The 22,521-nt window shown below is 41.0% G+C and overlaps 2 protein-coding genes across 11 annotated transcripts in view; one reads left to right on the top strand and one right to left on the bottom strand.

Annotated features, from left to right (window-relative positions):
* The window catches only part of DIDO1 (death inducer-obliterator 1), a 67,035-nt gene extending 56,535 nt beyond the window's left edge, over positions 1–10,500 (bottom strand). Inside the window, exon 1 of one of the 9 annotated variants that reach the window (XM_083744090.1) lies at positions 10,258–10,500. The gene's annotated coding sequence lies outside the window, so the exon portion shown is untranslated. Of the gene's footprint in view, positions 1–9,780; positions 9,975–10,257 lie in introns of those variants that run through there. The other 8 variants (XM_083744080.1, XM_083744082.1, XM_083744088.1 and 5 more) reach the window with 8 other exon arrangements.
* GID8 (GID complex subunit 8 homolog) lies at positions 10,379–22,521 on the top strand. 2 transcript variants are annotated; one of them, XM_083744738.1, is made up of 5 exons: positions 10,379–10,516; positions 16,828–16,957; positions 17,418–17,614; positions 18,238–18,435; positions 19,643–22,521. In XM_083744738.1, exons 2-5 carry the CDS (start codon positions 16,840–16,842, stop codon positions 19,814–19,816), a joined length of 687 nt encoding a protein of 228 aa, XP_083600864.1. In that variant the 5' UTR covers positions 10,379–10,516; positions 16,828–16,839; the 3' UTR covers positions 19,817–22,521. The 2 variants fall into 2 exon arrangements, with proteins under 2 accessions (XP_083600864.1, XP_083600863.1); XM_083744737.1 differs by lacking the exon at positions 10,379–10,516 and adding an exon at positions 13,328–13,459.

The following is a 22,521-nucleotide window of genomic DNA, read 5'->3' as shown; positions in this document are numbered from 1 at the left end:
GCTTTTCTGGGTTTGCAACAAAAAAACACTCACAGAAGCAAGCCAAGTATTTTAACATACTACAAGAGCAATCACAGCTATAAAACTATATTAAGCAATAAGATGTTAGTTTTCTCTTAGTATGACTTGTGGGAATTACCAACACAGCATTTGTGCATAGATGTCTATTTTGCAACCAAAAACACATGGTATACCAAGTACTGGAATTATTTAAGTGACAAGTTTTTTTCTAGTTATATTTCTATTGAAACTCATCCAGCACTAGTCAAAAGAGCTTTAGTTTTAAGTATTTGACTTCTCTTTTCCATAGGCACTCAAAAGTGTCATTTCTTCATTGTCGCTATTATCATAACAAAACCAGACTTTGCCATCCCAGTTATCAGCTTATTTGAAATACATTGATCTTTTCATTCTAGCAAAGATCTTGGAACAGCAGTTAAAAGAAAAAACATGAAAATAAGCAGCCAAGCTACGCAAAGTCTTCATCCCTTTGTTGCTGTATATTATTTTCACCAGCAAAACTGAGCAGTGGATCTCTGAGGATAAAAGACTCTTAAGCTGTCAACTTTTTCACAGTTAGCTGAATGTGTCTACAGCCAATCTGATCTTTTGCATTATATCTCTCTCCCCATTTCACCAACAGTGTAACCCAAAGATCAGCAAACATTTCAAAATTTTCATTGTTAGGAAATAGCTAGAAATGCTTAGGAGAATTTCAGTAATTATAATGCATGGAGATGGAAAGTAAAAGGTAGACCCTTTGTAAACAAAGTAAAAAAGCATTCTAGCAAGACTGGTGGAAGAGAGAGTACAATGGTAGGAATAACTGCAAAGAGGTCACTTCTTAAAATCTTTTCACAGAGTACATAGGAAAAGCCACTGATCATCAAGAGCTATGCTATTCAACAAAAAAAAGCCTAATTTAAGAGGGGGCAGAAATGAGCAATGAAAGCATTTTAATCAAATATTGCATTATGTAAGCTATTCTAACACCCTGTCCTGGACATTGCAATAGGACAGACGTCAAAGATCCACCACACTTTGAGGAGTTTCTCTAAGGATGTCACAAAAATGCATCAGAAATGCCTGTAATGTTTTTATGTCTCCTGAATAATGAATTTCCCTAGTGTATAAAACCCTATTAATACAATAATATTATATACAACTATACACGCACAAGCCATATAAAGATATGTATTGGTGCTCAGCAGGACCTATACACACAGCGGAGAGCTCAACCTAAACAAGGCTCTCTGGAGCTTGCACAGAGCCAGGTCAACATGCCTCTTCCTTCCCACTCCAGCTCAAAGCTAGATGAGGGGAGAAGCAAGTCTACATACCACCACTCCCTCCACTCTGTCCACATCAAAGATGGATGTGGGAGGCAGTGTGATACTACTCAGCCAACCTGCCATGCCTCCATCTTAGAAGCTGAAGGGGGAAAGAGAATATGCGCTTCTGTAAGAAAGTATGTGGAGGGCTTGCCAATTTGGCCGTGCACAGCCGGGGTTTATCTCTCAGCTTGGCTCTGCACTGGTCAGATGCTGCTCTGAAGAAGGATTGTTATTTTTTGCACACTGAAATGTGCATGAATGGTGAGTAGTCAGTCCACAAATTCCACATATAAGGTTATTTATTTTGTTCCTCCTATCAACAACCTATACAGACTTTAGTGGCGTTTACAATGACATTCTGCTTCCTGTAACATGCTAGTAGAATAATGCTAGTGGAACCCTTGCAAGAAGAACTGTCATGATTACAGTACAATGTACTCAAAAATCTAACGGGGGGGGGGGGAGCAGAGCTAAAAGCATAAACCAAAACTTTCCACAAATGGTGTTGGTACAACGGTGGGTTCACACATTAGCCTGTTAATGGATATATCGCAGAACCCTGTTTCTGTGAGAAGGGAGGTGGTGAGCAAAATAAAGCAACTACAAATTCTGACACTTGCTCTGTCTTTTGTAATGCTCAAAGCTCCCAGCCAAGAGGGTTCCACCACCACAATCTATAGTCCTGGCATCCAACATCACCGTCGCTCCCTCACAAGCTTCTTTAACTCCTTGTTACTCTAGTGAAGTACTCCAGAGAAAACAGATGTTGCCAAAACAATAGAGATGTTTTACAACTGGGTATGATGGAATGCTGCAGACTGCTGCCAAAGGCGGCTAAGAGCCAGAACTGTGCAAAGCTGCGGCAGATGTTTTTTGACCAAAGCTGCAGGCTATGGATAGAGTCAACTGCTGAAAACATCCTTAGTTCACAGTGACATTCAACAATTCCAGAAAGAAAATTTGGCCTAGATTTTAATTTTCCAATAACCCTTATGAAACATGGAACTACCAATATCCAACTCTTACAGTGATATCAGTAAGCCAACTCAATTCTGCTACATCTAACTGTCAGAAAACCACAATAAACTCTTGTCTCCAGCATTTTAGACAGGGACCAACTCTAACATGAACATTCTTTAACTGAAGGCTGGCAGGGATTATATCTAGGATTTATACAATCAAATAAGTGGAAGATACCAAAAAAAAAAAAAAAAAAAGACGGCTCATGTATACAATTTCTCACTATGATGCAGTACCATTCTCACACTAATGCCATCTACATCACAGCAATACAGTATATAAAGACCAGAGACCTGTACACAGAATGTGTACACATTACAAAGGGAAACATAGGTTGAAAAACATAGCATAAAGCAAGTTACTGTCCCTTCCTACAGTTCATTTGTGCATGAATCCTGCAGCTTATGCAATTTATATAAATTTTGTAGCTGATCCTCCAATATCCTCTGTCAGAAAGCCAGTTCAATTTTTTTTATACACTTCCATATACTTTAGTTCAATATATGAAGTGTGCACCTAGTATACTGCTTTTATTGGGTTGTTGTTGTTTGCAAAGCTTTCAGTGCATATTTTGTTCAAGGTGTCACCTCCCTGGGACATTGCTGCTGAACTATGTAAGTACTTTTAATCACAACCAGCACGCTAGCAAGCATTTTGAGATGAAATTGATTTAAATGAACTGGTTTTTCCCTATATCCTCATGTACCATTTTGACACCAGCCAACATACTAGTGGAAATGCAAAGGAACATACCTTACATATCATATTGCACTTGCTATTTTATTCTAGTCCATTTCATTTGCAGTTTTTTGGATGACTGTTTTGCATACATGTAATTCTTCAAAGCCAACACAAATATCATTTCAATAAGCTAAAGAAATAATCAGCTTAATAGGCAAAATGAGCTTTTCTTCCAAAGTGAAGACATTTTTGTGAATGTTCCAAGATCAGAGAAAACATTGTCCACACTTAGCACAATCTACCTGGAAGGTCCCTTTCACCAAACACTCTGAGGTGAACATACCCATGTATAATTTGCAATTATTTCACTGAAATGGCAGAGTAGGCCTTTGTACAACCAGCTATGCAAATGAGTGCTATCTCCTTTTCGGGGTAGTCTAACATAATGGCACAATGAAAATATCAAATTCTATTTGTCTGGCATTAACCTGGAAGTAACCAGCAAGGGTGGCTGAGTTTTTATCAAAATTATTTCTTACAGCGATGAATGGCACTATTTAGCAGGAAGAAACTCCAATGAAAATCCTCATTATTACATATTTTTACTTGGCTGTTTATTTGTATATATTTTAAAATTTTATATATGGATGTTTTATGATGGCCTATATTTGTAATGCCTAACACAGGTTTGGCAAAGTAGAGTAGGCCTTTGCCAGTGAATTGTGACACTTCCTTGATTTCCAATAATAAAAAGTTATATTCAGCCTTCACTCATATAAACAGTATAGCAAGTCTAAACACTAAATTAAAAAATAGTGTTTTAAGATTCTTTAATCTCTGGAATTTATTTGAGGGGGAAGGAATACAGATGAAAAGGCCTGGGGAAAAACAGGGGAAATTTTTTTGGGGGGAGAGTTTGATATAGTTTGAATATTCCAGACCTTTTTTTCGGGGGGGGGGACACTTTGGGGGGGAACCTGTTTTTCTCCAATTTTCCCCGTTTTTTCCCAGGCTTTCCCATCTAACTATAATTTGTGGAAATGCTTAGCCTATCAATGAGAACAGTGTGCATTCTTTACACGTATCTTATTCCTCCTTTTGTTCTTCCATCTCTATTGCTTTTGTGGTGACTGCAGAAATGTGATGTGGATTTTGAGAAATAATTATTTGCTTCATCCCAAAAGTGTTGTTATTAATTACCCACCCTTCACCCTAAGGATGCAGGATGGATTCTACCAGCACGAGGCCCAATAAGTTAACAGAAGCCTAAACAAATATAGCACTTTGGGTAGTATTCAATGGAAACCATCCACTGACCAAAAAAATCTGTCAGCAGAACAGGGAGGAAGGAGGTTTTCAGTGATACCTCCCTCATCTTATGCTCTGTCTACTAAGCTGTTTCAGACTTGATAGTATGGTTGTACTATTAATTCAAACCTTCAACTCTCCTGAGATTTTATTACTTTCCCCCAACATAATTCTACCTCCAATTGCTCCAGCCCCAACTTTAATCTTTTAGTGAGACTAAGCTGACTACTTGTAGGCAAGGGTCACTGAATCAAATTTACTTAAAGTAAACTCTCTCATGACTGGGGTTCTAGTTTAGTTGTGCTGAGAAAAGCACAAAGCCCATAAAGTCTCTCAGGTTTCATTGATTAAGGTGATGGTGTTTCTTTCTGTAATCACCTGATAAGCCCTTTACATTCTGTTACAAAACTGAGTAATACTTATTTCCTTCCTAAAATGTCACTGAATTTTGACTTCTCAGAAAAAAAGACTACTACCAAGGCACCATTCTACACCAGACTTATTTGAGATATGACTTACTGTATATGCTTCTATCATGCATGCTGTACAGCCTCACCAAAAGAACAATACACTAGATATCTCATATAAAATACCTCAAATTATTTTCTGTTTCTAAATTACAAAATATTTTCACTATATTTCAGTTTATCCCAGGTCATTCTCTAGTCAATCGTACCATTATAACAAGGGGAGCTTGCTTGCTCCACTTTCTCAAGCAGGACACAACAGAATGAAGCAGCCTGCTTCACACAGCTCCAATTCCTGAGTAGTGGGGTTTTTTCAAAGTGCTAGCCCAAACAGGTTGCAGGAGGGCACTACTTGGCCTCTGCTTCAGGAAGCAAAATTCCTTGAACTAGTACTGTTCTCAAGAGGTAGAAAGCTCAAGGTTTGCTTCCTAACAATAAGGGTGAACACTGGAGACATATGGTATCTTTGTAATACTTCTGTATTTACAAGTAAACACACTGATCACGGAGAACCATGCAGAGATAACAATAGGCAAAACAGCATAAATTCAAACAAAACATGAATTTTGAGTCCCCAGTGCCATAAATCTGTCGGGTCCAACATGGGCCTTTCCAGAGCGAACTCTTTGGGGTCTGAGTGTGGCCTGCAACTACCCTACCATAAGATAAGCAAATTACCGAACCATTTTCAGATTAAAAAAAGTTGAGTTTCTTAGAAGAGCAATGGAGTTAACCCAACAATTGCGATCTTTCTTGCCATAGCATCTGCTTCTTCCACCACTAGTCCCTTTAATTAGTAGCGCCATGTGCCAAGAAATGTGGAGTATAGTACTGTGAACTGGAGAGAAAAGAGCAGATAATTTATAATTTTCCTGTATTTACAGCAAAGAGGGATGGTGCAGAATGATATGTGGTGAACTGTGAGAAGGATAACTAAATGATAGCGATGTCTGCTCTACCAAAATTGGGGCAGAGGACAATTATTTGGGCCGAGGAATGTTTTCTGGAGAGCAAGAAATGACTTATGTAGTCAAGTTTGGCACTGCAGGGATAATTCAAGCCAACCATGGGAGAGCTGGCAATTTGGAGACTGGAGGGGACAGAAGACAATAAATGAAAGAGTGGTACACTGGAATTGGATAGTTCGGATTGTTTTTATTTAAATTCCCCGGGTTCTATCATTTAAAAATTTTAGGGTGTGGCTCCATGGCATCTGCTGGCTGGATAATTTGGTCATCCAATGCATGTGAGATTGATGACTCTGTCAGAGATCCTACTTTCAAACCAGCTGCAAAAATCAATTCCATCTCACCTTCTAGCTCTCAGAACTACTTTTTCCTGCTCTCACACACTCCTTCATATCTTTCTTCCTACAGTCTCACAAATCTGCTGAGGAGGGTTAAGAAACCCTGCAAAGCAGATTTTGGGGGGCATACAGCCAACTGCAGGGCAAGAAGAATTAACCAGAAGCCCTGTTGCCCAAGTTGATTTCTTTAATGTAGGCCCTTCATGTGTTATTGGACTTCAACTCCCATTACCCCCATGCAGAATGGCCAATAGTCAGGAATGATGGGACATGTATTTAAGCAATCTGGTAGGCCACATGTTCCCTAGCCCTGATTTAGAAGCTTCAGCTGCCAATGCTTTTTGTGTGGTGGTTCAGTTCTGAGAGCTGAACCAACAACTTACAGATTAGCACACCCAATGCTTAAATTTTACATGACACAACTATTGGCTTAGGCGGAAAAATATTTTAAATCCCTATACATCACTACAGAACTCTTCTAACCAAACTTCAAGGCAGTCAAAGGAGTATGTTTATTCCTATGTCCCTAGAAAGATATGTAATAAACCCAGGATTAATTCCACCTGAAAACATATACTAGTAAGCTAGTTCAAAAAATATGAATACTTTTATTTAAAGTAACTTATATACAGCCTTTCACCAGAATGATTATGAGGCAGTTTACAAAAATAAGGGCAATACAGTGGTACCTTGGGTTAAGAACTTAATTCATTCCGGAGGTCCGTTCTTAACCTGAAACTGTTCTTAACCTGAAGCACTACTTTAGCTAATGGGCCTGCTGCACCACCACTGCACGATTTCTGTTCTCATCCTGAAGCAAAGTTCTTAATCCGAGATACTATTTCTGGGTTAGCAGAGTCAACCTGAAGCGTCTGTAACCCGAGGTACCACTGTACAATAAAACAATACAGCTAAAATATACAAAAATATATCCAGAAGTTGTACTAAGAATTAACCGCCTGAAAATGTCTGAGAAAACAGATGTAGCCTAACAACCTCTACATAGAACATTTTTCTCTTCACTTCTGCTGAATTGCAACCCTGAGCACAATCTGAGATCAGGACCCAAAGCCATCTTGAGTAATCATATCAATATATAAAGTTAAGTAATACTATTATACATTTATGCAACATCAGAAGTGTACTAATAGTAGTACAGAAGATAAAGTTATTGTATTTGCTACCCAGAAATTGGAATAAGGGAGAGAATTTACTACACTACAGTACAGGATATATCTAAGGAGAAGCAACAATGAAGCACTAGCAGACAGAATGGTAAACTGTCAAACTATACATGAACAAAAGTTAGTATCTTATGTTATCAATGCCCTACTGCTGGGCACTGAGCAAAACAAACCCCTTCAAAGGTATTTACCATTTACTTTACCACAAAAACAATACTAAAAGGAGTGAAACCTGCATTGTTATGAAATTCATAATGACCTATTATGTCACCATGGTAGGGTTATCATATGATGCCAAGGACAGCAAGATGGAAATGTACCTTCTGCTCCATGAGGAACCATAAAGGACAAAGGAAATTACACACAAGCAAAATTGAACTTCTCAGAATAGGAGTTCTGTCAATAGGAATTAATGCCCTGGACTGAATTCCACACATTTCCAAATTCAAGGTGGGTCATCTTATTGGGAAGTTTAAAGAAAGTAAAATTTAGACTTTTACTGTCCTTAAAAACCAGTGAGCACCAAAATAGGGAAACAAAAATTAAATTAAAGCTTTTCCATTCCATTACCACAGCAGACTACACACAGTTTAGTATTAAGAAGTATAGTAAAGTCAGCTTCAGAAGTTAAAAAGGTAACATATAAAAAGATTCTAAAGTCACTTGAGTAAGCATGCAGTAGTAAAAACTGTATCCTACAACTGAGTTATCTACCTATCTACTGCTGGGAAACTGCCAGTTCTTCCAGTTCTCACACACTTTATTGTAAACACTAGACCGCAATCCAAAATACATATTATTGGGGAAAGGAAGATACTGAACACAATGAGGCTTACTCCTGAGTAAGCACACAATGTTAGAAACTCACATATATAAGCTAATTGTCAAATTGCACCTTAAACCAAGGTTGCAGTCACCACAATAGATTGTTTAGGCGCCACCCCCTGCACCCGATGGGGGTGGTGGTGGTGGTTGTTATTATTCATCTCATTTGTATAACACTTTATATTTTAAAAAACAAATCTCAAAGTTGTTTACAACCCATTAAAACATCAAATAAAACAATCCAGAATAAAACAAATCAAGTTTCAAGGAAAATATTTCTGATCCTTCTCGAAGTGACATTTTGCTTTCCCCAGGAATAACCTGGCATCCAGAGATCTCTGCGTGGTCACAATTGGACCCACACTAGTCGCAAAACGCACCTGGCTAATTGCAAACAGTTGCACTTTTATAGCACAATCCTATACATGACTACGAAACAATAGTTCAATGGAACTTATAGGATTGCATGGAACAGAAGATTAGACTCTTCAATCCAGTGCTTTTTTCCTAAAAAAAATATTTAGTGATACTCTCATTTTCCTACTCATATTGAAATACTGCCCCTCAATGAGGCCAAATTTAGTTTCACAAAATGTTTAGGGGTAATGCATACCCCTGCGTACCCCCAGAAAAAAGCACTGCTTCAATCCTATTATTAGGTTTTATTAACCATAGTTGTTATTTTTGTGCAGAAGCTTATGAAGGCCTGCCACAACAGACTTAACTGGAATCTAGCTACACACGTGTATTAAAAAGTATCTTAATGTAACAAAAATAATGTCCACTTCTCCCTTTCGAAAGTGTTATGCATACTACTTGCCCTAACGATGCTATTATTGAAACACCTCATTTTTTATATTATTCAGTGTATTTGGAGCAAAAATTAGAATTTTACCCTTTGCCAAATTCTAAGCACACAAAACAGTAAGGCATGAAAACCATTTATAGTGGGCAGGGGAGACTGACTACACTTAAAGGAGGCAGCTTCATTGGTGGGCAAGAACAGCCTTCCAGACAAAAATAAAATCGACCTTACCGAACAGGCAAGAGGTCGTAACCTCCACTTTGAACTATTCACTGTGCAATTCTATGCCTGTTCAGTAGTAAACCCCATTGAATTCAATGAGACTAACTCCCAAGTAAGAGTGTACAAGATTCTAGCCCTAGGCTACAATCGTCTATACGCTTACCTATGAATTCTGCTGGACTGAACAGGGCTTACTTTTACGATGATACACACACACACATATGGTGATCACATTCCAGGTGTATGTATATATATACCTGAAACGTGATCACCATATGTGTGTGCAAATAAATAATACACACATACACCCCTGGAACGTGATCACCTTAACTAAAACCACAAACCGAAGCTTCACACATGCAAGCGAAGGGAAAGACGGCTACCGCTGGAGAAATAAAGTGAAAATAAAGATCGCGGCAAAAGCAGCCAGAGGAAGAATCAGAGATTCTTAATCGGAAACCAAAGAAAGGTGTGGTCAGGCTCGCCACCGAAAAACAGGCCGGCAAGCTCAAATAAGGTCACTCTTCCTGTTAGACAATAAAGAGGAGGGAGAGATTATGCCCCCCCCCCCACAAACCACGAATTGCAGGGTTTAGAGCGGCGAGGGCCGGAGTCTACTTACTACAGCTACAGTGCTGTTAACACGCCAAGCGGATCCTGAAACAATTACCCGGAAGGCCTGTAATTAAAGGGGGGGGGACACACCGCAAACTCGCCCTTCCTCCGTTTCTCTCTCTCTCTCTGGTGGCCACGTTATCGCACATCGGGCGGGGAGCTATTTCCTGGGCGCCTCTCCCTCACCTCCACCCCCCAAAAAAACAACAACAGCCCCCACAGCCTCCCACGTTCAAGTGTCGGGGGGTGCCTTTTACCGGGGGCGTCACGAAGCCCTCCGACGTCACCCAATTGTGGTCTCACACCGCGGGGCTTGCACGAGCGGCGGTTTTAAAGGCCCTGATCTCGACCTAACCCCCCGGGGGGTGAGAAACGGCGAGATAGGGCGAGGTCGCTCCTCCCGCCGCCCCCCACCCACCGCCCGCGCTGCCTGCCGCCTTCCTCCTCCTCCATATTCCAGCCAGGCCCGAAGCGGCTGCCCCTCACTCACCGTAGAGGAGGGAAAAAGGGGGTCGAAGACAACTAGGGGGGGGCAAAGAGACTCGGGATGGGGGAGAAAGGGAGCGCGTTCCCGCCTCGGTGCCGGCGCCTCTCTCCCTCCCTGGGCCTCAGCCGAGACGAGCGGCGGCAGAGTCCGCCATTTCCATTCCCTCCGCCTCCTCCTCTCCTTCCCTCACGGCTCCCTTCAGACTTGTTGCTCCGCCCGCGCCGAGGCTGAGAGGAACCCGTCGCCAAAATGGCCGCCCGAGGTAGCTGCGCGCGAGGCGGTGCGCGTTGGGCTGCGGGGAGGGGGAGGGGGACGCTCTGCCCCGTCTCGCACAGTGGCAGTTGGGAAGGCGCCCAGAGGGAATCCGGGCGGGGAAGGAACCACAGAGAGAGCGGAAACTTACGAAGGTCTTTCTCTCTGGTGGGGAGAGCAGTGCAGAGCGGCAAGGAAAGGCATCGAGCGCCCCCTCTGGGCGGGAGGAGGAAGTGGCGCAACGTTCTTAATCCAAGTTGTTCATGAACTAAGCTGTTCTTAAACCAAGGTACCACTCTACAGTATTGAGAAGCGTTCTGGATTTCCATTACGGGTGCGTTATAGGCATAGCTGTCAACGTTTTCCTTTTTTTAAGTGAAATTCCCTTATTCCGAATAGGATTCCTGGCAAGAAAAGGGAAAAGTTGACAGCTATGGTTATAGGTTCAGCCCTTCCAAGGGTCCCTATTTTCCAGGGACAGTGCTGGATTTACAGATGCCCTCCAGGTTTCTGATTTGCATGCCAGAATGTCCCACTTTCCCTTAGGACAGGCATAGGCAAACCCGGCCCTCCAGATGTTTTTTGGGACTACAACTCCCATCATCCCTGACCACTAGTCCTGTTAGCTAGGGATGATGGGAGTTGTAGTCCCAAAACATGGAGAGGGCCGAATTTGCCTATGCCTGTGATAAACTCTACAACCTTTAGATTAGAAGACATCTGAAGGCAGCCCTGTTTAGGGAGGTTTGTAAATGTGTTGTTTTTATATATGCCAAAAGCAGCTACATGGGAAACAGTTGAAATCCTTTTACAATTAACCTTCTTAACCTTTTACTTCTACCAGACCTATACCTGGAAACTAAAGTGTATGTAGATAACGCAACTGAAAAGTTACCTTTCATATGCTTGCACAAAAAGTAACTTGACAAAAGGAAGCAAACTACATATTTACTATTTTATCTTTAAAGTGTTGCATCAGTTTAAAATAGCAAAATTATTATAGGAACAAAAATGGAACACATGATTAGCTAAATCCTCCCATAAGCTTTTAGTGTAGCTTGACCATTAACAATGGATGCTGATGAGTGAGCTATCTGAGCATTTGCTCAATATTTTTTTTAAAAATAGTGGTACACGTATAACTATTTTTATAAATAAAAAATAAGGCAAAGAAGAATACCTCTCTCCATAATAACTGATTTCCGATTGTAACTTTAAAAAAATGTTTTTTGTGTAATAGTAGTTAATGGCTCTGATATTTTAATGATATAATCACCTCTTATTTGGGCCTGGGTGGCGCTGTGGGTTAAACCACAGAGCCTAGGGCTTGCCGATTAGAAGGTCAGCGGTTCAAATCCCCGCGATGGGTTCAAATCCTCCCGTTGCTCGGTCCCTGCTCTTGCCAACCTAGCAGTTTGAAAGCACGCAGTGCAAGTAGATATTTAGATATTAGATATTACCTATTTAGATATTACCTATCTACCTATCTACCTACTACCTACCTACCTATAGGTAGATATTACCTATTTTAGGTACCGCTCTGGTGGGAAGGGAAACGCTGTTTCTGTGTGCTGCTCTGGTTCGCCAGAAGCGGCTTAGTCATGCTGGCCACATGACCTGGAAGCTGTACACCGGCTCCCTCGGCCAATAAAGCAAGATGAGCACCGCAACCCCAGAGTCGTCCACGACTGGACTAAACGGTCAGGGGGTCCCTTTACTTTTACCTCTTAATTACTAGTTTTTATTCTTTACCTGTTTAAAGTCTTATGTGTTCCGTTTATCCATGTGTTTTATCTTATGCTGGTCTGTGACTGAAATAAAGTTTGATACTGATGAATATCAGTGTAATTATTTATATAACTTACCGTAAATAAATCACCTTAGCCAATCAGTCATGGAAGAACCTGTGAAACTGGTTTGGTGCACTGGGTGGAGACACAACCACAGATAGAAACAATTTTGTTGCCAGAATTGCAAATAGGCTTCTGCTGGATAGCTCTTCTAAGCATTTTGGGATTCTTCTTAGGGACCTGCACTTCCTCAATGTGCATCCCAATAACATCTACTCAGTTTGCAGGGGACCTTGCCAGCCCGAACTAGACACACCTGGAAATGAATCTCCAACCTTCTGCATGCAATTACAGATAGGTAGCCGTGTTGGTCTGCCATAGTCAAAACAAAAAAAATTCCTTCCAGTAGCACCTTAAAGACCAACTAAGTTAGTTCTTGGTATGAGCTTTCGTGTGCATGCACACTTCTTCAGATACACTGAAACAGAAGTTTCCAGACCCTTCTATATAGTGAGAAGGTGGGGAGGGGTATTACTCAGAAGGCTGGTGCATGCAAGTCACTAGTTCTAACGCTGAGCTATGTCCTTCCCACAAGGACGTCGTTTCACCCAGGCTTTACCACTTCCATCAGAATGAATTACCTGCACCTGTAGTCATCAGGTTCTATAATGCTGTTTTACTGTTTTGACTAAACAGCTTTATCGTTTCCTTTTTGTATGTCGCTTGAGAATTATTATTATTTTTTATAAATTAGAACTTAACAGCTTCAGCCGGTAGCGCATGAGGCTCTCAATCACGGGGTCGTGGGTTCGAATCCCACGCCGGGCCAAAGATTCCCTTGCAGCGCCTTCAAACGCAACGATTTTTAAGCCGTTCTCGGACGCCCATTCTCTATAGACCGTCTCTCCCTCTTTTCCCCTCAGTGCCGATCCCCCCCTCTCCCTCGTCTCTATGATCCACGCGACCTTTCGGAGGCGATTGGCTGAGGGCGGCTTTGGCGGAGCTCTCGCGAGAGGCGCGGCCTGCGAGAGGCCGGCGGCGGGGGTGTGGGGGGGGGGGGAGCGGGAGCGAGAGCGGCGCAGGGAGGAGGGGGGCGGAGCAGGTGACGGGGCCTGGCGTTGAAGGCCCGGAGGAGGAGGAGGCGGCGGCGGCGAGCTCGGTCGGTGAGTAAAATGGCGGCGCCGATGGGGAGAGGGTCACCTGTGGGTGGGGGAAGGAAATGCGGCGGCGGCGGCACCCCGTGAGGGGCATGAGGCCTTCTCCGTGGCGGGATGCGGCGGCGGCTGAGGGGGAAGCAGCCATTTTGGGGCGGCGTGAGGCCTGCCTGGTGGCGCCGAGGGGTCCGCCCCCGCCTGGGCCTGCTCTCGGAGGGCGAGAGGAAGGACCGGGAGGAGCGGTGGGCGGGCAGCTCATGTCGCGGGAGACTCTGCCGCCGCCTCTTCTTCTTCCTTACTGGGGCTTTTCCCTTCTTTCTCCCCCTATTTGACACGACGCGGCCTCCCCGCCGCTTCGCGCCTGTCTCTCGCACTTTCCCTGAAGGGGCAGGGACAAGCTTCGGGGTTTCGCTTCTTTTTATTGTTATTATTTGTGCGCTGCTCCCCCGACACTCTCGTTTTTATTTCAAGGAAATGCAAGCTTTCATGGGGGGAACGAAAGGGAGAAACTGGATCCGATTCCTGCGTTGTGCGAAACGGATTTGGAGCGCCTCTTCTCAAGTTTTAAAAAGGCGCTTCTCGTTCTGAACCTTTTTTTTGTGTAGGGGGGGAGGAGGGGAAAGGCTTTCTTTACGTTTCGGTTTTACCCAGAAACAACACACGTGGTTCATATTCGGAGTGACTTTTGTTTGTGTTCTATCGGAAACCAGAGCGTTCGGCACTCAATACACGTGTGAACCTATATACCGTGCAAGCAAAATGAAAAAAGAAAGATCGATCTTTTCTCTACCCGTGAACTTCGTAACCATCCTCGGATGTTACGTGTCTTAATTGGGGACGTGTTGGTTTTTAACAGAGCTTTGGAAAGAAGAAAGCGGTTTCAGTTCTGGATGTATCAAAGGGATGCATCTATCCTAATAGATTCCGCAGCAGTTCCGTTTAGGTGTTTATTGTGACACATTGTTTGAGCTTTATCTTTAAAGGGCTTCCGGTTAGCTCATCACTGGAGACTCCTACGAGATGTATATTTTGCAACACAGTCCTCAGCAGTTTTTTCAGTTCAGCCTATGCTATCCCTGAAGACCTAATGAGACTGTACAGAGGTGGTAGTGTTGCTAGTGAGTGATAATTAAAGTGAATAAACCTAAAATTTTGTCAAGGAATCATCTAGACTGAGTAAGACACATTTCATGGCAGCAAGACACCAGTTTTCAGTCTGGTGTTCAGCCTTCGTGCACCCAAAAAGGGTGGGATTAAACCATACAGCTTAATAGCAGTTCCAAGATTATTTACCTATCCTTCCAACAAATAAACATGGGACTTAGTTCATTTATTTTACAAACAGGAAGCTTAGTGTTTGAGGGAGTGATTGCTCAGGACCCATTATTAACAGTGAAACTAATAGCGTATGTATGTTTAGTTGCTGCAAAGCCTCACTGAAACTTATTCCCAAGATTTTGTTCTGACTTGTTTTGAATGTGGTAGTCTGACTACAGTAGCTTTCTGTGCTACACCCAATTAAATATTTCACCTCTTTAATGCTTCATTGGAGCCATAGTGCTTTGCATATTTTCTGTTCATTTTTAAGCTACCGTTCTATGGAAACAAGTTGAAAGAAAGGCATTTCAAATCATTTTCGGTCTGTATTGAATATTATATTTCTGTGCTGCCTGCCCATTATTAAGAGCAATTCTAGGGTCAATTAACTTATCTATAAATAAGAATGTGTAAGAAATTACACATCTTGTTAAGGCTACATGACCCTGAATTCTCTAGGACTGAGTAGAAATGGTTATGGTTGTGCTGGAAGTGTTTCTTTGTGACTGAGATGTGTAAGCAGTAAGCATTTTTCTTTGTTAATTCCTTCTATCATAATAAAGTATAAATTGTGTAACTGGATCAGACCAGTGTCTTTCTATTTTAGTGTTTCTAAAGTTGACAAACTGTGTAGGGGATAACCTTCATCTGCTGTTTACCTCACATCTTGTAACCAGAGGCATGCCGACCAAATTCTTTTTTCTGTCATTTTTAAATGTGCTTCCACACCTGTCCCCCATCAATTTGTCCAGTCACTTTAAAGGCTGTGAATAAGACCCTGCCACAAAACATTGCAGCGTGGAATGCTTCTGTTCAGGGTTCAAACCATTCCATTATTGTGCCTGCCCCCAGTTACCTCACTTCTGCAGTGTTTGATAGTTTGAAAAGTGCTTTTGGATCATGGCAAAGTTAAGAGAGAACAGCAAGAACAGCTAGGTGTGAAATGCCTTCATATTTGTGACATGGCCATGCCTTCATATTTGTGACATGGCCATTTGCTCTAATTAGTAATATGTCATCAGAAGATGAGCTGTGAACCAGAAAATCAAATCTCAGCTCCGCCAATGTGTGTCAATATTCAAGCCAACATTTCCTCTGCCTTTGTTCTGTGACACGGGGGTGTAAAGACACTTGTCTACTTTGTAGGATTGTTGTGAGAATTACTGTGAGGATATATATAAAACTCCTTTGTGCACTCAAAAAGCACTACGTGTATAAATGCTAATAATGATTAGGTGCTTGCCACTACACGTCACAATAGCACTACTATTATATATTTATTTATACCCTGCCTTTTTCCCTTATGGGACTCAAGGCAGCTTACAGATAAAAACAATCTCAAAATATATAAAAAATTATTAAAAACAATAAACACTGATAGAATTACAACTATGTACATATAAAAATTGTTTACAACATACAAATAATATGTAGTGCTGTTTTTATTGTAATTAACAGTGTATGTACTGTGATGAGCATTTGATAAGATGTATTAACCATTCTATAGTTATGCCATGTTTTGGGGTAGAACTGCTCATTAAATATGTGACCCCTGCATATAACAGGTGGGTTTGATTTCCCCCTACTCCCTCTTTAATATATGGGACAACTCACCTATATCCTGACTTCATGATTTGCGCTTACTAGTCTTTCTAGTCTTCAAACACACACCCCTGCCAGCTGATCTATGCATAGAAAGTTTGCTTATGCCTAGACTGATTACTGGACCATCTAGACCAGAATTGTCTCTTCTGATTGATAGTGGCTGTTCTGTGTCCCAACCGGAACCCTTGTTTATCTGAGAATGTTTTAACTGGCAGGGGAATAGAACCTGGGATGTTCTGCACACAGAACATTTGTGTTGTAAACTGAGCTGCTGTCCTGATGGAGTACAAGCTGTGAAATCGGGACGTGCATAAGTTTACTGTCTCTGGTTGCTGTTTTTTACAGAGTGAACAGTAAAAGCCATCTCGGAAAAGTAATGAGGTATTTGCTTGTTCTCTTGTATCTGCTCACTCACAGTAATTTATCTTGCCTGTTTTTTTCCTCACCCTTCCTAGTGAGGGACAAGAATGAGTTATGCCGAAAAACCCGATGAAATCACAAAAGACGAGTGGATGGAAAAACTTAATAATTTGCACATCCAGAGAGCTGACATGAACCGCTTGATCATGAACTACCTTGTTACAGGTAATCAGTCAGCTGGTTTAGAAAATAAAGTTACCACAATAACCATGTACGGGTATTCATTTGAGACATCATGGGAGTATTTGTGTATTGCAAGAATTTACTAACCTTTCCCCCCTGTACACTGTTCTGGAGGTTCTCCTGACAGCATACCTGACCAATTGGGAGCAAGAAGAGGCCTTTGTCAATTCATTAGATGAATCCTGTTTTAAGAAACTGGATTTATGGAAATATTGAGTGTACTACTGTTCCAATTTAGCCATTTATGTAGATATTGTTTGATTTGGTTTTGCACTTTTTGATGTTTTGTTTATTGTTTATGACTGCTTTTGCTGTGTTTCTAATTATGTGATTTTGAATGTTGTAAGCTGTCTTTATTTTGGAAAGGTGACAAACAAATATGATTGATTGATTGATTGAATTGATTTCCATTTTCTGCAAGCAGTTTCTTTTTGCATTTCAGAAGGCTTCAAAGAGGCAGCAGAAAAGTTTCGGATGGAGTCTGGAATTGAGCCCAGTGTTGATTTAGAGACCCTGGATGAAAGAATAAAAATTCGAGAGATGATCCTCAAAGGCCAGATTCAGGAAGCCATTGCACTGATCAACAGCCTTCACCCAGAATTGTTAGATACGAACCGGTACCTTTACTTCCACTTACAGGTAACATTCACATTGAAACTGGCATTGATTACATTTAAAACTAATTGACAGTGGTGAAGGAAGGTTGCTATATTCGGAAAGCCTTTTCTTCTTCTGTTTTGGTATCCTGTATGTATGGTGTGTGTTCTTAACACACTTTGGCCTGGTGTAGATAGGAATAAGCAGCAGAATTGTATGCCCGCTTCCTTCTCCTGGGGGCTTTAACCATTGTTTAGCATTCAGTGTTGTTAACCGTTGTCTTGGTCAACCATAGTTTCCATCTTAACCTGAGTTTCAAATTAGGAATTGAAGAAAATTGTAGCGCCTGTTTTGAGAGGGAAACTAGTTACCATTAACCACTGTTAGTGCTGATTCAGGCATACTATTAAACCACAGTTAACATAGGGAAGTAAGAGAAAATTCATGCTAGGAAATGCAACCTGATTTCTCTGACATTGCTGATTTTAACACTCTTTTCAGTAGCTAGTTCCCAAGTTCTAATTTAAAGGCTTCACTTGAATGCTCAGCTGACATATTTTTAGAAGAACATTGATCAAGTGAAAGAAACTGAATGAACTGTATTTAATTTTTCTGTACAGTCTCCCTATTTCTTTTTGTTTCCTTTTTTTGGTTGGCTGGTGCAGCAACAGCATTTAATTGAGTTGATTCGGCAGCGTGAAACAGAAGCTGCGCTGGAGTTTGCTCAGACGCAGTTAGCGGAACAAGGCGAGGAGAGCCGGGAATGCCTGACTGAGATGGAGCGCACTCTTGCCCTGCTTGCTTTCGATAACCCAGAAGAATCACCTTTTGGAGACTTGCTCAACATGATGCAGAGACAGAAAGTAATTGCGCTTAATCCCTTGTAACTAAAAATTAGATGCTGCATGCCTCTTAAAAGGGCACTTTTAAGATTTGCCCTTTATTACAGTGGTACCTCAGGTTACATACGCCTCAGGTTACATATGCTTCAGGTTACAGACTCCACTAACCTAGAAATAGTACCTCAGGTTAAGAACTTTGCTTCAGGATGAGAACAGAAATCGGGCTCCGGCGGCGTGGCAGCAGCAGGAGGCCCCATTAGCTAAAGTGGTCTTCAGGTTAAGAACAATTTCAGGTTAAGTATAGACCTCCGGAACGAATTAAGTATTTAACCTGAGGTACCACTGTACATTATAAAGAAAAGCTGTCTGTACAGGTTTTCACTTTCCACCATCTTTTTTAATAAATCATGTTGCTTTTTTCTGAAAGTTTGCTGGTGGCTTTCAGTTAGCTTATTTAGATTTTTAGTTCATCTTATGCCCCAAAGTTTGAGGATGAGTAGCATTTTTAAAATGTTTTGAAAAAGCAAGCTTGAACCAGTTTAATCTCTGGATTGATCAACTGACATTTTACAGCACAATGTGTCTACGCAGAAGGAAGTCCTATTAAATTAAATGGGTCCCAGGTAAGGGGGGTTAGAATTGCAGCTTTAGCTGGTCAGTTGCTGGGAGCAACTTTTACTTGGTGAACATTAGAACAACAAGTTACTTTTGTTCTGTTTTATTCTAACAGGATGAAAAAGGAAAATATAGATGACCTTTACCACTCCAGTAGGCTTTCTAAGTTACCACTCCCTTTATCTCAAAAAGACCCATACTGAGGTTTTGATAAGGAGCTTTATTTTTATCAGAGGAACACTCTTCAATTAAATGCTGATGTTTTTGTGGAATTTGATACTAACGTCTGAGCTTTGTTGAAAGGAAGTTACAGAGCTGGGAAATAGCCACCGAGAGCCTCTTGGCATGACCGCTTTCTTTGGAAATTGAAAAAGACGATTACTTTTTATAATATTTCTATTTTGCAAAGTGCTCTGCAGTATCCTGCAGCTCTATAGTTCGTATTTTACGGGGGGGGGGGGGGGGCTTGAGACTGATATTTAGTCGCTTGCACAAGGTCATGATACCTGCAGAGGAATTTAGTCCTTCAGGTCAAAAACTGTTGGTGGATCACGTTGACTCTCTGTGACATATGCATATATTGTGCTAAACTGAGTTGCTCATCTCTCTCTAGGTTTGGAGCGAAGTTAACCAAGCTGTTCTAGACTATGAAAATCGTGAGTCGACACCCAAGCTGGCTAAATTACTGAAATTACTACTGTGGGCTCAGAACGAGCTGGACCAGAAGAAAGTAAAATATCCCAAAATGACAGACCTCAGCAAGGGGACAATTGAGGAACCCAAGTAAAATGTGCAGGTGGACATTTAACACTCGGAACTGCACAGTTATATACATTTTTAATCAGTCTGTGACTGAAATATTTTTACTACAGTTCAGGACTTTGCAATTTGGTTGTGTGTGGGTTTTTTTGTTTTTCTTGGCAAGCATACTTAAAGGGAGATGGGTCCCTTTTTAAAATGCAGCAGATCAGCATTGAGAAGCATTGTTATCACTTCGACCATCTGACTTAGGCTATGCACTGTCATACATTTTAAGCAAAAAACCAAGTCTTTCTTAGATATATATATACTGTGCTGAAGGTTTGTAATGTCTGGCTACTGAAACACATTTCGGTGGCCAGTGAATTAATGTTGAAGCTCCTGGCAACTCTCCAGTTAACCTGTCTCTCACTTGAATATTGACTATTTTCTGTGTTAATTTATAGCCAAATATGCATTCCCTATTTATAAACTAGCAACTGGTTGAAGTGATCATTTTGTAAACCTCATGGCAATGTTGTTTTCTGCATAGAGTATAGCATAGGAAGCTTGTACGCTGTAATTGGAAATAATTCCCTTGCTTTTCACACCTTGGTGACTTATTTATATGGGGCTGAATGTTATATTCATGATGGGCCTAGTTCTCTTCGAAGTATTGCTGACAATAAAGGCTTTTTATTTTATAGTTTTCAAGAATGACAAAAATATGCCTCTGAAACAAGACATGAAATCACTTGGTAATTAGATTTTATTTCATTGGGGTTTTGTTTATTTTTTAAAAAATAATAATAATACCAGCTGTAGTGTGGTGTGGGTGGTAGCTACATCCTTAATGCCAACAGTGTGTCTTGGGGGGTGGGTATAAAATACTCAGCTTTGTTGTTATGGCTGGGGCCATTTCCAGTTAGAATAAACGTCTGGTGTAATGGCGATACACTGAAATAGCATGGAAGTTCTTGGGCTGTAATTTATAACAATGATGGTGGAGGTTTTATCAAGTTTCCTGCCTTGGGTAAAGAGAACTGTGATTTTACAAATCTTCCATCTTTGAATTCCCATCTGGTATTTTGAATCACGGTGATAGAGCTTATTTCTACACCAGCTAAAGGCCCTGTAATTCCATGAAGTCCCTCTTATTTTGTTGCTGCCTTGTAATTTTTGCTAAGGTGTGGGATGCTGCATCGCATGTATGACTGTCTTAAAGGAATGTTCACTTGTTCCGCTGTTTAGTATTAAGCACTAACCCTTGCTATTTCAAAGATGGCGATACAAAACACTCATTCAGTTAAGTTGCCAGCAGGGCTGTTGAGGAAACAGCAGAATTCAGTAGAAAAGCTGTTAATAATGCTGCTTATAGTCCTGTGGCTATCTGGCCACTGTAGTTTTAATTCAAACACATACACAAGCCTCCCATGCAAATCTTACATGAAAGCAGCTTCCTACTGGTTTGCACAATCAATTCAGTAATGTTTTAGATGATTCATTCAGAACCTAAACTTAGTGGGTAGATGATAAACCTAAAACGATTTGGCTTCTAGCATGCTTAGCTAGTCAGTGGGACTGGCTAGTACAATAAATCTCATACTTGGAATCTCTTCCATGCAAACCTCAAAGAAATATATGGAAATTGTTTGGGAGAGGTTCCTGGGGAAATGTGTGTCCATAGTTGCTGATGACTACTGTGAAAACTTGTTGGCATTTGTATGAAGCTTGGCTCTAGAGAAAGCACTCTTGTGCAAGCTTTTGAGATATACTAGTTTCACAAGTCTAGTTGAATATAGTCCGTCTTCACCGACTGAAGCTCTGATGCCACACAGTTTTAAGCTGTTGCGAAATGGACCACCTGACTTTTAGTGTCATGGGCTAGCTTTTTAAACCTGACATTTGTTTCCTGTTAAATGACCTGTAGCTGCATTTAACCAAGAACAGAGAGTTGCAATTCGTGTGGATAAAGATCTTTTGTTTTAAGTACAATGTGAAACAGTGAAAGTGAAATGGCTCTAAACCTTTCCTCAACTATGACTAGCTTTTCTTCCTGTTCTTGGCTGCTGGATGTAAAAGTGCAGGTTTGGATGTAAAAGTGCAGGTTTGGAAAATATTTGGAGTTTCAGCTTTCAGCGCAAAGTTGAACAGGTCACTGCACCAGAAACTGCAACCCTGCTTAAGAAGATTCCTGTGTGTTTAGAGCACAAGGTTTCTTCCAAGAGTGCAAAGATAACTGGAACTTCCATTAGCTTACTTAATTCATTTAATTTCAGAGCCAAATATGTGAGATTTCCCCAAGAGGTTTAAATATGACAGTTGAAATTTATTTCCTTTGGGTTTTTTTAAAATATCACACACTGAAGCAGCTTTAATCTGTAAAGTTTTTTGGGTAACTTGAGAGAAAATATTTAAAATGGTATGAAAGAAAGCTATGCATTTTACAGAAAGTTCAAGGGTGTCATCCCAATCGTACTTTTAGGGATCTTTATATTCATGTGTATATAAAATAGTTTGCATATACAAAATATAATATAATCAGTTTGAATTATTCTCAAATGGGGGAGGCTGTGAACCATAACTTATGAAATATTGTACACAGGAATCAGCCCTCACTACGTAAATGGATTTGTCATATGCATGAGAAATGTCTTATCCTGGTGGCTATGGATGAATGGTTGCAATTTTGTTAGCTCCATAATGTTAGATCGCCACTCTTAACTGCTTAGCATTAAATACCACTTTCAACAA

The sequence above is a fragment of the Podarcis gaigeae genome (assembly GCF_964106915.1).
Source record: "Podarcis gaigeae genome assembly, chromosome: 6".
In the NCBI taxonomy this organism is placed as follows: domain Eukaryota; kingdom Metazoa; phylum Chordata; class Lepidosauria; order Squamata; family Lacertidae; genus Podarcis; species Podarcis gaigeae.
This window is presented reverse-complemented; position numbering and strand designations above follow the sequence as displayed.